The following is a 17,074-nucleotide window of genomic DNA, read 5'->3' on the forward strand; positions in this document are numbered from 1 at the left end:
TAAGGAACTGGCGCTGCTATGAGCTGTGGCGTAGGCCAGCAGCTGCAGCTCTGATTTGACCCCTAGCCTGGGAACGTCCATATGCCGTGGGTATAGGGGGGTGGGGTGGGGAAGAAAAGCCAGAAAGCAGATTGTCGTGAGAGCATCCCACTTGGTCAGAGTAGTGGTGACATTCTGGAGTGGCAAATGAACTTAGAGCCAGGGGAGGCAAGATTGCTCGTAAATATAAAATGCTGTAAATTATCATCATATCAAAACATTTTCCAAAGAGTTAAAAAAGACATTTTTGGAGTTCCTGTCGTGGCGCAGTGGTTAACGAATCCGACTAGGAACCATGAGGTTGCGGGTTCGGTCCCTGCCCTTGCTCAGTGGGTTAACGATCCGGCGTTGCCGTGAGCTGTGGTGTAGGTTGCAGACAAGGCTTGGATCCCGTGTTGCTGTGGCTCTGGCGTAGGCTGGCAGCTACAGCTCCAATTAGACCCCTAGCCTGGGAACCTCCATATGCCGCGGGAGCAGCCCAAGAAATGGCAAAAAGACAAAAAAAAAAAAAAGACATTTTTACAAAAAGTAAAAATATTTATAATCCCAACACCATGACAGAAAAGCCCCACTTCAGTATATTCTCTCTCAACTTTTTCTTACCTATATATACTTTTTCACTGTGGTAAAAAAATACAGCATAAAATTTACCCATTTTGGTCTTAACCATTTTCAAGTGTACAGTACAAAAGTATTATGCATACATTTTTATTTACATGTATTTCTTATATCCTGATTTTTCACCCTCACATTATCTCGTATCAAATAAATCTTTCATGTGGCAAATCTGTCTACATGATTGTAATGTGAAAGATGTGTAATATTTTATTTCATGGCTCTAACCTTCTTTATTTAGCTGTTTGTCTTTAATTGGACATTTATGTTGCTTACAATTTTTTACTCTTAAAAATAGTATTATAAACTTCTGGTTCATATAGTATTTTTCTCTTTAATATTTTCAATGATCTTCCTAGAATAATTTTCTAGATGTTTTCTAGGAAAAATTAAGTCAAAAGTGATGTTTTGCATGGTTCTTGAAAGTTACAATAAAATTGCTTTCCAAGGGCTTGTACCAATTTAAAATGATCCCAGTGGAATTTGAGAGTACCAATTTCACCACACTCTCACAACGTTTTCTTTTGTTACATATAATATGCTAAAAGGTTTCTTATTTTAACATGTACTTTTCTTATATCTATTTTCCTTGACTGTTTTCTCTGTTGAATAATGCCAGTTCATTTCACTTGCTCGGTTTACATTTGGGAGGGTGTCTCAATATTTCTTTTATTTCTTTTCATGGGGTGTATATATAAGAGCGATTTTAACCCTCTGTCATAATTACTGTGAATATTTTCCACCATCTTTTTTTAAAATTTCTGGTTATACTATTATTTGAAGCAATTTAACACTGTTATGTAGTTCAGTTCTTTTCAATGTGGTTTCTCCTTTCATCTGTCATCTTAGAATATTCCACTTTGTCTTATCCTCAGGGACTTTAATAAAGGATTTAATTCTGCTTTATCTCCCTGATTTGGTTTTCTAGATCTAATTATTTCATCTATTCATTTTGATGTTTGGTATGGAGGTCAAATGAATCTGTTAGTTCACCAAGACTCTTCCTTTAAATATACTTGAAGACACTCTTGAATAACTGAGACGTAGGTCTATGCCTGTATGGTGAGTTCTTATGTGCTGGGGTAGGGTTCCAGGCTCCCTGGGGAAGGAGGAGGAAGGTACAGACTCAAAGGACTTAGAATGCGGTGCGGTTCAGTGAGAACAGAATAGGGGCAGGACCTAGAGAGAAGTGCCGGAGTGCACCTAATCGTCTTTGTGTGTTCACCTTGCTCTCTTCCCTTCAAAAACAACACTGGGGAATGAATGCACTTCTGAAAGTTAAAGACTACTGGACCCAGAGGTTTTCCTATCCTGCTAGAGTCCATTAGATTTCCAAGAATGAGGGCTCTCAGTGGACCTACAGCAATGCATTTACTGAGGCTTATGTATCCAGCCTGTGCTAGGCACATCGTGTGCTGTCCGTATCAGAGGCAGAAATAATAGCCCCAGGGCAATCATGAGCTACGGCGAGTGAAGAAAAGGATTAAAAAGGAGATGAGAAGAGAAATCTAGGTAGAGGTGGAGATGGCTCTGCTGTGCAGGCTTAATGGCGTGGAGTGCGGCACGGTCACTACAAAGGGCTGTGCCCACCCTCCACCCTCCTCTCAGGTGGTCGAAGCGCTTGCTCACACAGATCTGGATCTCCACTTGCTTCCCTGCCCTCGCCCAGGAAGCCAAGTTCACCCAAGCTGCATCTCAAAGACATCTTTTGCAAGGGTCTTAATCCGGGCGGGGAGCCACGTGCACTAGACTGAGTCAGAAGTGCCCGCCCCCCCATCCTCACTGCTGCCCACCAGCCTGGGGACTGGAGGCTTAAGCGACCACACTAGGAAGGCACGTCTGACCTCCTACTTCTGGTTCCCACCCGCCCACCCAGGTTCGCGGTTATCTTTCCTTCCCGGCGTTCGCAGTATGCAGACCACAAACCCATAACCACTTGTTTTTTCTTTGCTGGGACCATGTACATACAATAACGCTTGACTTTGCATCTTTTAACTGGCAGGCAGGTGGAGGGAACGCGTGGTCTCTCTACCTTGTCCTCAGTTTGGCATGAAGTCACGGCAATCTTAACCTGTAGGCAGAGCATCTGCCACTTTAATCTTGAGAAAGAAAAAGGATCTGGTCCATTTAACGTGAGCACATTACCCCGCTGAGTCCAGATCTCCGAACCTGTTAACTGTTACTGACGTCTGCCGCCCACCAGGCCAGACTGGCTTTCGGGGAAGCCCAGCCACTGTTTCTCTCCAGGATAACCTCCTCCTCGCCACCCTCCACTGAGGGAATTCACCTCGGGGCCGCCCCGGCACGCCCCCTCCCTTAGCCCCGCGGGACTGTCGAAAAGAAGAGTAGCTGCTCCCCGCAGAAAGGCCCTGGGGCGCCCCGAGGCTCTCGGGGTGCGCGGTGGGACTCGGTGAAGCCGCTGTCGCCTCCCCGGCCCTCGTCTTCCAGGTACAAGAGCCGGGGGCCACGGACCGAGTGAGAGTGGCGCCCGCGTGACTGACTGCGCGGAGAAAGTCCCCCGAGACTGTGACCCCTGCCCTGGGGGGAGGGCGGGGCCCATGAGCAGGAAGATGCCGTGATGGGACCGGGAAAAAACCACCAACCCCAAACCACCCACTTGTGTTTCTCAACCCAAGTTCTCCAAGAGCGGCCGAAAGACCCCAAAGGCTGCGCCGCGCCTTCCCGACCCCCGCCTGCCCCAGCATCGCCTCCTGTGGGTGGGCTTCGAGCTCCCTCCCGGGTTTCGGAGCCACCCACGTGACTTCCACGAAGAGTGGGGCCCCAGCGGAAAGCTGCGACAGGGGTGGGATTTGGGACCCCGAAGTGCGGCGAGAGGGCGGGGACAGGAGGAAACGAGGCGGGGGTGGGAGAAGGAGGGGCGGGGCGGACTTGGGGACGGGAAGGACGGCGGGCAGGGACGAGGGGGTGGGGAAACCCAGCGACACGCAGCGGGCGCGGGAGCCGGGAGAGCGGGAAGCCCGGGGGGCGGGGCAGAGGCGGGGGCCGGCAGGTGCGGAGGCGCGAGGATGCCCCGAGCACGAAAGAGCCGGTAGGCAGCGCCCCGCGTGCAGGGCGCGCCGGGCCGCGCGGCCGCTCCTCCGCGAGGCTGCGCGGCTGGGCGGGTCGGGCAGGAGCAGCGCCCCGGCATGTCGCAAGGGCTCCCGGCCGCCGGCAGCGTCCTGCAGAGGAGCGTTTCGGCTCCTGGGAACCAGGCACAGCCGCAGGTAGTAAACTAACGTTGCAGGGAGGACTGCGGGGGATGCGGTGGGGAGGGCGCGGGGAGGCGCGAGGAGATGGGCGCCGGGGCTCCGGGGCTCCGGGGCTCCAGGATGGTGATCACCGAGTGCAGCGGCGGAGGGCGCTGCGGGAGCCAGATGAGAGCGGGGTGGGGCGGGGGGACGGGGGAGGGGGCGGGCCAGGGCCCGAGGCGTGAGCTTCTGCCCGGCTGCCCCCGGCGCACGCACGGTGCCCGGGGCATCCGAGGTGGTGACTGGGCTCCGGCGCCTAGGAGGAGGAGAGGCCAGAGGGCGCCAGCGCCTGGCTGGGCTCGGCACGGTCCATACTCTCCCGCACGTGGGGTCGGCGCTGCCCAGGGTGTAGCCATCCATGCGTCGCCGCCGGCTGCCACCCCACAGCCGGAGCGCATGGTCCTTCCCGGCCGTTCCGAGAGGGGGCCAAGGTAGGGAGAGGGGAAATTTCGCCCCAAGGGGCAGCTCGTTCCCTGGCACTCCCAACATCTCTCCTCTTCTGGTTGCCTCCCCAATGGGGAACTCTGGACGGATCAGCCAGGGGTACGAGGTAGCGGCCCAGAGTGGGCGGACTCCACCCCCATAGCTGGTGGAAAGCCTTCAACCTGCACCCGGTCCTCTGCGCTGCCTGCAACGACTTTTACAATCGCGTTCTCAGGAAACTGAGACAAGGTAGCCGGCAGCGAAGGCAGTGTGAAAACTTCGTACTCATGCTCTAGGACAGAATCTTTTCATAGTTATGCCCTTCTTCTCAGTTCCATGCCAGGCACAGAAAGTCATTGGATGACTAAAGAGTCACATGTTTGAGTGTGGGCCTCGGCTTTCCACGCGCAGGGTTAACCGCCCTGAGCCTCAGTTTCCCCACGTGTAAAGTCAGTATTATATCAATTTCTTGGGATTTCTTGAGCACTAATCGAGATGGGGTTAATAATATTTGAATATCTCCACCCTTTGCTCCCTCCTTTTCATCTTGATTAAATGTTTCTGCTGGTTGTCAGGTATGACCATATACGAGGTGGTAAATTAGTGTTGAGTGTCGGCTCCTACAGGGCGGCATGCAGGCTGTTTCCTTGTCCCTATGACTTTCTGATGATGAAAAAAGAGGCATAATTTGGTGACCAGCATTATGGGGAATTCACTTGAAAAAAATGGCAACCTTAACAGGTTATTGGGAGCGTACCATGTGCTAAGAGCTTTGGGATAAAATTTCATTTTATGCAGTCCCAAGCCTTGCGCTGTTAGGATGCTCACTGCAGAAATTACTGACCACTTGTTTGGGGCATATGTTTCTAGTGTCCAGGGCATTGCTTGGCACATGGCAGGCACTCAGATAATAATTGTAAAAGAATGAATGAATCACATTACAACCAAATGAATGAATCTCTTACAACAAAACTGAAAAAATCAGAGCATTTAAGTCCTTTTGCCAAGGTTATATTAATAGTAAGAGATAAAACCAGGAGCTGCGTTTTCTAAGGTTAAAGTTCTGTCTGCTACACCCCCTTTGTGTTCTGGTTATGTCTACCAAAACTCTGCCTCGAAAAGACTGTGTTTTAACACCTTGGGCCTGTGTCCTTAAGCACTGCCTCCAGGCCACTTCTGTTTGTTGTGTTTTTTGTTTGTTTCCTTTCATGGCTTTATTTTCTTGCAGATGCTGTAAATCCTTTACCCAGTCCTAACTTGGGGAGATAACATGTGTCTTTCTTATGTGGAATTTGAGAGCAGACAAAATGATAACTGAACGAGTCCATTATCTTATGTTACCAATGTTTGCCTTCCATTAATAGTAATCTGTTGGCCTCTACACTCTTTAAAGGTCACATTTCCCTGGGATCTTCTCATAGGCTTCTGGAAAGCAAATACTGCTCCCCTCCTCCATGTTTTCTACAACTGGATAAAATGTTTTTACCGTAACATTTCTGCCTGTCTGTTTAAGGATAGCTGTTGAAGGATTTGACCAGGTTTGGTTAAAACTCCTAAATAGCTAAGAGCTTTCAAGACACATCATAAATTTGCTTTCTGAGTCACTGAAACAAAATGTCAGTCAAGCACTGTTCAGAGATGCTTCTTGTCCCCAAGTGTGTTTAGGGTTCGCTGGGAAAGTTACATAGTTGCAATGAGTTATCAGCATCCTTGTGCTTTGCACACAGTATCAAAAGTACCTGTTTGTGTGTAATGGCAGAAAGCCTAGCCCACGGCAAGTCCCAGATCGCAGCTGCCCTCTGCCTTTCCCGTCTTCAGATAAACACCACCGACACCACACCTCTTCCAGGCATACGCCCTGCGGGGGAGAGGTTTGTGAACGGTGGTTAGGAGTCCAGCAGACCTGAGTTCCACTTCCCATTCACCCCTCTACGAGCTGTGATACCTGGAGCAAGTTCCTCAACCTCTCTGAGTTTCTTATTCCTCATCTTTTAAATGGTGGCCCACCACACACTTCTCGGGGTGGCGGTGGAGGTTAACAGCCAACACAGCCCGAGCGCGTGGTGAGTGCTTTCAACCAGGGCCGCTCTTATCCCAGGGATGCAGCAGCCAGCCCTGCTGTGGCTGCCCATCAAAGGGTGAGCAAGGCTGGGTGCACATCAAGGGCAGAGATCTGACCAAACCTTTCTCCCCAGAGCCCTGAGGATGATGACAGGAAGGTCCGAAGGAGAGAAAAAAACCGAGTTGCTGCTCAGAGAAGTCGGAAGAAGCAAACCCAGAAGGCTGACAAACTCCACGAGGTGAGAATGTGGTTGGGGCAGAGCCACATTAGGGCCACAACGACGACGGGGAGTCATCTTCTGCCCTTGCGCAGTGGTGGCCCTGAGGTCACGCTTCGCTCCTCACCAGGTCAGCCACGTGCACTTCGGATTCCGCTGTGTCCCTCCAGCGCAGCGTTGGGATTCGCTCACTGGTGTCTCCATTTCTCCCCCACCAGCTCGTTGTGTCTCACACTCAAGTTTCCCTTTATCGTAAACACAGAAACCTCCTTTTGATCCTGATTCCCTTTCAAGCTGGTGCCTCATTTCTTCTCTTTCCTTCCTTCACGTTCCTGCTTCTTGAAAAGAGACCTGCTGTCTTCATGTCCTCTGCTCTCCTGAAACACGCACACGCGCGCAGCTTCCTGCAGAAGCTGCTCCACTGAGGCCACTAGTGCCCTGGGACTGCCTGGTCTCGGGGCCTCTTTTGAGTCTCCTCATCCTTGAACTTGCTGGGACCCCTCATTGACCCTCATCTTAAAATTTTCTTTCAGAGTCTTTAACTTCTAAGAGACCACATTTCCTACCTTTCCAACCCTCTTAACCACTCTTTCTCTCAGTTTCTTTATCGGCTTTTCTACCTCTGTGTTCTTAAATGTTGGCGATGGCCAGACTTTCAGGCTCTGCCATTTTCCCCACCATCCTGGAAGATTCAGCCTATGGTCTGCCAGCATTAGCTCCTCGCGTGCTCGCTCTCAAGCCGGTGTTGATAATTCCAACAAGACCTTGTCCCACAGCTCCAGTGTCTGCCAGGTGCCTTCAAGTGGGTTCACTGAGGGCTCCTCGGCCCCAGTGTGGCCATAAGTGTGTGTCTGTGCACTGAGAGGCTTTCTCTTCTCACTGTCTTCAAATTGCAGTTAATGGGGCTCACTCACCATCTAGCTCATCACCCACATCAGGAGATGGGGACTTCTCCTAAACGCTTCCATTTTGGTTAGCCCCACGCATAATCTCACATAATCTCACAGCCAGGACATGGGAACCGTTCCATGTCAGGCGCTGACATCAGAGGCATCCAGGATGCAGGCTCTGTCCCAGGGATTCACGGCACTTCTGTGCTCTTGTCTTTGCACAGGGTAGGTGTGAGTAATTAAGGGTTGTAGTTCAGCTCTCTCCTGCCACGCTTTCGCTGGGGATTGTCCAGCAAGGCCAGTGTGGGGTCATTGACAGCGTAAGAGACTCTGAGGCGTTGTGCGGGGGAATGCCAGTTTCTGAAAACCCCTTCATGATACGCAGAGAACAGATTTAGAAAGCACATGCTCCAGGGAGAGGTGACCTGCTGATAGAAATACATGGGGCGGTGGGGGGTAAAGGGGTGGTGGCAGATCTTTCCAGAAAGTCTGGATCCTAGAAAGAGTCTTCAGGCCAGGGTCAGAGAAGGTCTGTCCCAGCCTGGATTAGGTCTGTAAAATTTCCACAGAGGACTTGGGATGCCCTTTGCCTCTTCTCTCCCCTCCCCCTTACTCCTGAAGCAATCCTGGTTCTAGCTTCATGTTACCACTAATCCCCAGAGGTGACTTGAGGCTCAGTCTGTGCAAGGCCCTGTGTTCAGAGCACCTGTGCCTTCCTCTAAAGGTATTTCCAGTCCAAGTCAGGTGCATTCAGGTCAAAACACACTAGAGGACCCTCAGTTGTAAGTCCTGCGGGATCGTGTGTGTAGAGGTGACTAAATGACTTGGATGAGGTTTTTTGTGGACCCAGGTTGAGTAGATTCATTCGACAAATATTTACTAAGAACCACTACAGGCAAGGCATTGCCACTGAGTCGTGAAGAGAAGGGTAAGGTCTCATCCTTGTCCTTGGGAAGCATAGGAGTTCCCAAGGGCAGTGTGTTCATTTCCTACAGCTGACAGATTTGATGGCTTGAAACAACACAGATTTATTATCTTACAGTTTTGGATGTCAGGCATATGAAATGGGTCTCACGGGGCAAAAACCAGGCTGTCAGCAGGGCTGCATTCATTCTGGAGGCTCTGTTTCTTGCCTTTTCTAGCTTTCAGAGGCTTGCATGGTCTTTGGCTTGTGGTCACCTTCCATTTTCCTTTTTTTAAAGGAAATTTAAATTATTTTTAAATTTTGTATTAAAGTATGGTTGATTTACAGTGTTGTGCCAGTTCCTGCTGTACAGCATAATGACCTAGTCATATAAATATGTGTGTGTGTGTGTGTGTGTGTGTGTATTTACATGTATATACACTCGCGTTCTTTTTCTCATACCATCTTCCGTCACGTTCTATCCCAAGAGACAGATATAGTGCCCTGTGCTGTACAGTAGGATCTCATTGCTTATCCATTCTAAATGTACTAGTTGGCATCTACCAACTCCAAAGTCCCCATCCATCCCACTCTCTCCCCCTCCCCCTTGGCAACCACAGGTCTGTTCTCTATGTCTGTGAGTCTGTTTCTGTTCTGTAGACAGGTTCATCTGTGCCACAGTTTAGGTTCCACATGTAGGTGATATCCTATGGTTTTTGTCTTTCTCTTTCTGAATTATTTCGCTTAGTTTGAGACTCTGGTTGCCTCCATGTTGCCAGATGTCTGTTGACAGATGACTGGGTTAAGAGGATGTGGTACACAAATACCCAGTGGAATGCTGCCCTTCCATTTTCAAAGCGGGCACTGGCCAGCTGAGTCTTTCTCACGCGGCATTACTCTGCCAGTGTCTGTGGCCACGTCTCCTCTGATCCCCGACTCTTTCCCTTATAAAGACCCTCAGGGTTACCTTGGGGCCATCTGCCTGATCCAGGTTTCCCCCCTATTTTAAGACCCTTAACGTAAAATCACATCTGCAAAGTTCCCTTTGCCGCGTAAGGTAACATATTCGCAGGTTCCGACGTGTGAACATCTTTGCGAGGCATTGTCCTGCCTACCTTCAACAAATGCTTGCATACAGGGTCAGAAAAAAGATGGGTCTCAATTTCTGTCCTTGTTGGATGTGATAGCCAGATGAACCAGATACCTGGGAAATTTAGGGCCGGTTTGCCACATTTGCTTCTGCCTCGTCTCTCTGAGAACAGTGGGTGGAGGGCCTTTCAGAGGGTTCCTAGCTTATTCTGCCATCCAGAAACATAACTGCGTTAGTTGCTCCTTCCAGGAATGGGGCTGATTGATCTGCAGCCCAGGAACGTCCACGTCTGCTCTTTCTCTGTGGAGCTGCAACAATAGCGCACGATGGTGTACCGCTGGCAGATCCCCCCCCCCCCCGCAGCAAGGCCAGTTCCTTTGAGAACCACAGTGTCAGGGGGGCCAGGACAGCAGTGCCACCCATGCACAGGCCCCAAAGTGGAAGTCCACACCTTTAGCATTACTAGCTACACACAGGTGTGACTGGTCACTGGTGTCGCTAGTCACTTGTATAAACTCTGAACAACATCTGGGAGTTCCCATTGTGGCTCAGCAGGTTAAGAACCTGACATAGTGTGTGTCAGGATGTGGGTTCCATCCCTAGCCTCGTCACAAGCTGTGGCATAGGTCACACAAAGATGCAGCTCAGATCTGGCGTTGCTATGGCTCTGGCATAGGCCCGCAGCTGCAGCTCTGTTTTGACCCCTAGCCCGGGAACTTCCATATGCCACAAAAAAGGAAAAAAAAAAAAAAGTACATTTTGAGAGTGGGATGTCTGGTTAAAAAATGAGATGAAGAATCAATTTACCATGCCCCAGTGGGTTGAAGGCAGAGGAGCTAGCACACTGCTGTGGGTCACAGCTGAAAGCCCCTCAGGCCCCCTGGGGCTCCCAGGCCACATCTCGGTTGGAAGAGGAAGAGCCAGACACAGTGCATGGAAACCTTCTCCTCAAATGCAGAAGGAGGCCAGCTCACACCTGATGGCCATGACTGCCTGCTACTCCCTGGGGCATGGAGTAAAGCCTTTATCCCCTGAATTCCTCTATTCCATACTGTGGGCTAGTGTTGCTGACTCTCTCCAAGCAACCCAAGATCTTTCTTTGCCTTTCCCGAATACCACGAAGGGTATTTAGAGCAAGGTGTGTGTACACGCCCCACCTGTCTCACCTGCCCAGTCAGTTCTGGAGCCTCGCTTTCCTCCAACAACCGGAAAACCTCCCTCCAATCCCAAATCTTAAGTCTCTCGGCCACCTGCCTCCTCCCCCAGCTCTGCATCCCCAGAACCAGGGAACCGCCCATCGGGGCAGAACCCCCTGCACAGCAGGGCAGGAGGAGAGCCTGAGAGGCTGGAGTCACTCTTCAGAGCTGTTTGAGTTTTCCCCTCAGGGTGGTGTTGCTGGAAGTCACACTGCAATGATGAGAAGTGGATCCCAGTATGTGTCTGTGTGCCTTGCTGTTCACTGTGGCTTTTTCAAGTCATCCCTTCAAGGCATTTTCCCCTTTCATGGGGATTTTGACCCCTATTCATCTCTGAACATCAGGCACACGCCTGAGTCCAGACTGACAAATGGGAACCCAAGAGAACCGTCCAGTTGTCTAAGCCAAGTTGAAAGTGGCTCAGAAGTGGGTCACGCTGGTTCAAGCCAGGCGCCCATAGGTGTAAGACTGAGAAAGAATTTTGAGTCAGAAAAGGAAGGCAGCAGTGCCATCCTCAGGAACCCCAAATGTCACAAACCGACAACTTTCTTGGGCAATACGATTGTGGTATGTGTTACCCTGGTGTTTTCAGATATTGCATATTCTAAGAGACTGCTTCATGGCCACCGTCCCTGGGTTTAGAAACTGATGATGACATTTATTTGTACAACCCTTGCTGGTGACACAATTTTTCTGCTGGGAAGTGTATGAGCTTAAGGCTTGGGGATGGACTTACTGTAAAATCCTGAGCTCTCATGGCCCTTTACTGCTGGTAACCACCATGGGGGGAATTCAGGTCCAGGCACTGCCAAGTGAAAGCAGAATTGCTGTCATCGCGTGGCACTTGCAGTTGACCTTGGTTGGACTCGGGGATCAGGTCCCAAGTAGGCATGACCTCGGAAGAGTCACTGCGCCAATGCGTTTCACTTGTTTTGCTTGGGAATGGGGTCTGTGTGGTCCTGATGGCCTTTTCCTTCCCCTCCTTTCCTTTCTGCCTTAGTTATCATCTTGGGCCCTGGTAGCTGCATTAGCTTCTTTACCCATCTTTTGCCTCAAAGGCATCCTGGATCCAAATCCCCCCAGATCCATCTCTTTGAGCCCAGACTAGGGTTTCTCAGTCTCACCACTCCTGCCATTTAGGGCCAGCTGTTTCCTCATCTTGGGAGGTGTCCTGTGCACTGTACGATATTGAGCAGCATCTATGGCCTTGACTTACTGGAGACGGCAAGGCACCTTCCCAGCAGTGACAACCCAAACTGCCTCTGAACACTCCAGATGTCCCCTGGGGACTGCCAGAATTGCCCTTGTTGAGAATCACTGCCCTAGACAGCAGCTTAGTTTCTGAGACAGAACTGGGATTTGCAGTGATTTCACCACCTCCAGTTTCTAGTCTCTGCTTTGGGACTGTGTCCTGCAAATACCCAGAGAAGGCAGACAGTGACTTCAAATCCCTCTGGAGCAAGAGATTCGAGACTCAGCAAGATTTGAGCTAAACTGATGGTCTCTTTAGAAGGAACAAAGGATCTAATGGTTTTGGCTTATTTTTCCTGTAAATTAAATTCAGGTAATTTCTTCTCGGGTGAAGTGGGTCTGATTTGGTCCCCTTTGTCCCCACTCAGTGTTCTCACCTCCTCTTCCTCCCCACCCCCAGCACCCCCTTTTATTTTTGTGGAACTGGCTTCACCTGAAGAAGATTTTGACTTCTTCTTTCCTTTTTGTTCTCTCCGCCTGAGAAAAGCCCCCCTGCAGATTGATGAGTAAAATTTAAATCCCAGAAGATAAAGTCCCCGTGGAGAAGCAGCCCTGGGGCCTGCAGGGCGCCTGTGATGGGCAGCTCTGTGGCCTTTCTGAGGAGGGTCCAGGGAAAGCAGGGGACTCAGGTAGCGTGGCCCCTGTGGCCTCCAGAGGGCTTACAAGCATCTTGCTGCAAATTCGGTGACTATATAAAGGCGGTTGGAATAGTCTGCCACAAGAAGCGATTTTTCTCTTCTTTGGAATCTAATTAAAATCTTGGCTTATTGGAACCATTCAAATGTTTTCTCCGTTTTACTTGGAGGTGAAGAGAATTTCCAGTTACAGGTGGAGGGCGAGTGTGTGTGTACGTGTGTGTGCCCGCGCATGCACGCGCACCATGAGCTGTAGTCTCCTCGGCCTCCATCCAGACCCTGCCTGCCCGTGCAGGACCTCTGGCTCTGTTGGGAGACTGAATTCTGATTCCAGGCCTAGAGCTTGTCAGAAGCCAGAGGGGATGGTGGGGTGTTGGGGGTGGTAGCTGCAGGCAGAACGGGGCTGACTAGTGAAGCCCAGCTGCCCCAGGACAGCCTTTGGGGAGGAGGGTGAGGCTTCCTGCCATGGACAGTATTCCAGGCCACCCTGAGAGTTTGCCTGGGAAAAATAGGAGGCAGAGGGATGGTTCCGGTGGCCTCGGCACACAGCCCCTGTGGGGCCTTTGTTCTGAGACAGAGGAATATGCTTAAAGGGGGAGGAAGGGCAGGAAGGGGGTGAGAGAAGGAGCCCTAGGGCAAGGCGTGGGGAGTCATTGAGCCTGTAGATGCCAGCACTGGGGTCCATGAGGCAGGCATACGGGACAAGGTGGCAGAGGCCCCTAGTTTCTCTATGGTTCCCATCTTTGGGGAGAGACCTTATTTGATATAAGGAAGATGGATTATGATACAAGACTGATGAGAACGCATAATGAGGGCTATACAGCAGAAATTGACAGAACGTTATAAATCAACTGTAATAAAAAAATTTTTAAATGCAAAAAAAAAAAAGAAAAAAAAGAGCATATAATGAGAGATGTGGTTCGGCCAGGTGCTGTGATCAGGGAAGCCTTCCTGGAAGTGGTGGTCTTGAGCTGGGCCCACACAAAAAAAGGAGGAAGGCAGCTGACAGCGTTAGGAAAAGGGCAGAGATGAGAATTTGCATGTGTCTTCATGGCTTGTAAAAAGATCAGACTTTTAAAGTAATATTTCTTAAAAATTACTGGTAAGATAATAAGGTTGATCTCCAGCTCAGGCAATGCATAACGTGCATGGTACGACGAAGCCTAAGCATATGGATCGTAGTCATATGACTCTAAGCCTAGAAATGATTGAAAGCGACATTTCAACAAGAGGCAATTCAGACTGTCAGCCTTAAGAACGTTTCTGATGGTGTACTGCAGGGCTCTGCAAGCGACCAAGCATCATAGGACTTTTAATGAGTTGAATGAAGAAAAGGATCTGCCTCATCAAGTTAGGGAACAGCTTTGAGCTGCGCGGTATCACTAATTCAAGAACTGACACAATCAAATTCAAAAAGATTTTGCTAGGCTGGAAGATGCCCAAGCAAACGGTGAAATTCAGGAGAAGCGGATGTAAAGGCCATCCTTAAGCCAAAATATCAATCGTATTTCAAGGACAGACAGAGATGCAGACCAAGCCTGCACTTCTGTGCAGATTCCGGGAGAATCCCCCGAGTGAGGCGGCTGTGCGTTTAGGTCCAGCCCAGAGCAGACCGCCTCCACGCATCTGCCCTCTGCACGGCTGGACCATCCCCAGAATCATGCACTGCATTTGGGGAACATTTTCTCAGAGCTCCTGGCAAATCGGAGCATGTGCCAGGGATGGCTTCCAGGAGGGCAGAGGGACCACAAGTCCTAAAACCCAAGGTACTCAGAGGACCTGAAACAGTTGGGTTCAGAGAATACCTAAGGGGAAGTGGTATGGGGCTGTCTCCTAACATTTCAAGAACCGTGGCGTTGGAAAAGTATTGCATATACTCTCTGTGGTTCCATAGGTGGAACCAAGCCCCGTAGGTGGGTTTGAAGGAGAGAGTGAGTTTGGATCAGTACAAAGAGGAACTTTCTAATAGGCAGCTCAGACTGTCCTTTGAAGGAGAGAATGCCCAGGACAAGTTGGATGTTGGAGGTGGAATGACATGGGGATAGTTTCTACACTGTCTGGGTGTGGCTAAGGGGGTCTCTGACCTCCCCTAGTTTTGAGCCTCTGGAAACTCTGACATAGCGCAGACTTAACAGGTGAGTGTTGGAGTGGAGCCAAGGCGAGGAATATGGTCCTTCATTTACTCAGCACGCACCAAACATTTGTTATGTTCCAGGCTCTGTTCCAGGTGCTGGGGCTGGTGCAGTGAACCCGACAGAGACCTTCAGAAAGCAGATCAGTGGCTGGGGGAGGGGCAGCTGACTCCAAAGGGAAACTGGGAACTTTTCAGTGCGTGGGAATGTTCTGCTTCTTTCTCAACATAGTTGTTTGCATTTGTCAAAACTCATTGAATCATACACTTGAAGTGGGTGCATTTTATCTTATGTAAATTATACCTCGATAAAGATGAGGCGAAAAATCAAAGCCGCTTGCCCAAGGAGTTCCTTGGTGGCCTAGCAATGAAGCGTTCAGCCTTGCCACTGCTGTGGTCCTGGCTCGATCCCTGGCCCAGGAACTTCTAAATGCCTCAGGCTCAGCCAGAATCCCCTGGAAAAAAAAAAAAAAAAACAAAGCCTGGCCTTTGTGAGCCCTTCTTGCCAGTGGGGAGGGAAGAAACAAACTAATCTGAATGGTGCAGGTGGGCTCAGCTCATGAGAAAGCTTTCAGGGACCGGGGTGAGCCTTGTGGCAAGGATTCGATCTGCTGGGAGGACCGAGGAAGGGCATGTGGTTTCAGCACCAATTTCGTGTATTCTCTGTCTCACCAGGAATACGAATGCCTGGAGCAAGAAAATGCAGTGCTGCGGAGGGAGATCGGGAAGCTGACAGAGGAGCTGAAGCACCTGAGTGAGGCGCTGAAGGAGCACGAGAAGATGTGCCCACTGCTGCTGTGCCCCATGAACTTTGTGCCGGTGCCTCGGCCAGACCCCGTGCCTGGCTGCCTGCCCCGGTGAAGCCCAAGGACGGCCCTCCTTTGCCCAGCGAGGAGTGTTGGTCTTTATCGCACCTGGGAGGAGGCTTCTGCCGGCATCTGTGGACCAGGGGTCCTGTGGCCGGGTCACCTCCTCAGAGCTTCGGGCCGTGTCCCCAGCAGCCCAGGCTCAGCTTGATGCTCCCACAGGTGCCTGGCTCAGAGCTTGAGCGGATCCAGGCGGGGAGGCCATCCTCAAGCATCACTGTGCATCCACTTTGGCAGCTAGGAGGTTCCGCTGTTGTGCAGAATCATTTCCTCCAGAGAATGGATAATAAAGTGGGAATCTTCTCTCCTTTCACCTTCTTCTTGGAACTAAGAGGCACAATACCTTTCCTTTCCTGTTAGAGGTCATCCTTCTCCTCAGGCTGTTTTGCAGCTCCTGGGTCTCGCTTGTCCTCCTGGTCCTCTCCCCCAAAGCCACGTCCATGCTAGAGGGGGAGGTACCTTTGGGGTGGGACTCCCCAGCTGGGTCATGCAGGGATGTGCTGGGCGTGACTTGTGCTCTGCACAGCCCTCCCTCCTCGTCAACTCTCCCACCCAGGCTCGGTGGTCATGGGAGGTCTTCTATTCCAGGCTGGTTTTCCCAAGTGCTCTGTACACTCCCAGGTCACCTCCCGTTCCAGGGGAAGGGACACATTTACTTAATAGCAGTCTGAATGGAGGCTGTCTGTCCCTCATTTCAACACATATTTCAGGTAGCTGAGGAGAAGAGAGTCATTCCCTTTCGAAGGTGCCATCCAACAACTCTATTCTTTCAGGAAAAACGGAACCAGGCCAAGTTGAAGGTGGCCCTAGCGAGAAAAGCAAGATGGGAGAGCATGTCCCATCCCTTCCCAATTCTCCTTTCCCCTGGAACAAGAGGGTTGGGAAAAGTGGAGCCAGCCCACTACGAAGGGAATAAGGAGTAGGGACAGAAAGGGAAGTTCATTGTTGTAGATAATTGAAAAGAAAAGAAAAGAAAAGAAATAGAAGTCAGCCCTTCATGGGAGGGAGGGACTTGCAGACCCCAGGCCTGGATCCGTGTTGGCTCCCCGCTAGCCTCCTCTTCCCCGGGGAAGCTCACCTGCCTGCTGGAGGCTGGCCTGCTGTCTTCAACCTCACACAGGCTGATGGTGACAAGATTTCCTTGTCAGAGGCGTTGTGTGCCTACTGGCAGGACCAGGCCAAATGCAGCGGTTCCAGGGGTATGCTGGAATTACTTAGCACAAGGGACTTTAATATCACCCAGCCTCATCCCTTCACTTTGCGGATGACAGGTGCAGCGGGGGAGGGGATTGCTCAAGGGCGACTGCGGGTGAGAAGCAGAACCAGGCTGTGGGCCCCAGGGGATCCGACTGCTGATCCACTGCAGTTGATGGAGTTAGGCTGAAGCGAGTTGGGCCAGGGTCCCGCTCAGCTGGTGGCTAAATGTGGCGTGATCTTGTCAGCACCTCGCCAGGCTGCCAGCGCTGCACCATCCGGGCGAGCGGCTCATCTGCGAAGGTCGGACTCA

The 17,074-nt window shown here is 50.9% G+C and overlaps 1 protein-coding gene across 1 annotated transcript; it reads left to right on the forward strand.

Moving 5' to 3' along the window:
- Positions 1-3,676: 3,676 nt before the first annotated feature.
- Positions 3,677-15,874, forward strand: BATF3 (basic leucine zipper ATF-like transcription factor 3). The gene is made up of 3 exons (XM_047753772.1): positions 3,677-3,878; positions 6,521-6,625; positions 15,377-15,874. The coding sequence occupies exons 1-3, from the start codon at positions 3,801-3,803 to the stop codon at positions 15,560-15,562; spliced, it is 369 nt and encodes a 122-aa protein (XP_047609728.1). The 5' UTR covers positions 3,677-3,800; the 3' UTR covers positions 15,563-15,874.
- Positions 15,875-17,074: the final 1,200 nt, after the last annotated feature.

The sequence above is a fragment of the Phacochoerus africanus genome, chromosome 11, assembly GCF_016906955.1.
Source record: "Phacochoerus africanus isolate WHEZ1 chromosome 11, ROS_Pafr_v1, whole genome shotgun sequence".
Lineage (NCBI taxonomy): Eukaryota > Metazoa > Chordata > Mammalia > Artiodactyla > Suidae > Phacochoerus > Phacochoerus africanus.

Excerpts from the sequence above, each read along its gene's own strand:
- BATF3 (XM_047753772.1), top strand. The coding sequence starts at position 3,801 with ATGTCGCAAGGGCTCCCGGCCGCCGGCAGCGTCCTGCAGAGGAGCGTT. Across the intron at positions 3,879-6,520 it reads GGAACCAGGCACAGCCGCAG|AGCCCTGAGGATGATGACAG; the intron begins GTAGTAAACTAA and ends CTTTCTCCCCAG. Across the intron at positions 6,626-15,376 it reads AGGCTGACAAACTCCACGAG|GAATACGAATGCCTGGAGCA; the intron begins GTGAGAATGTGG and ends CTGTCTCACCAG.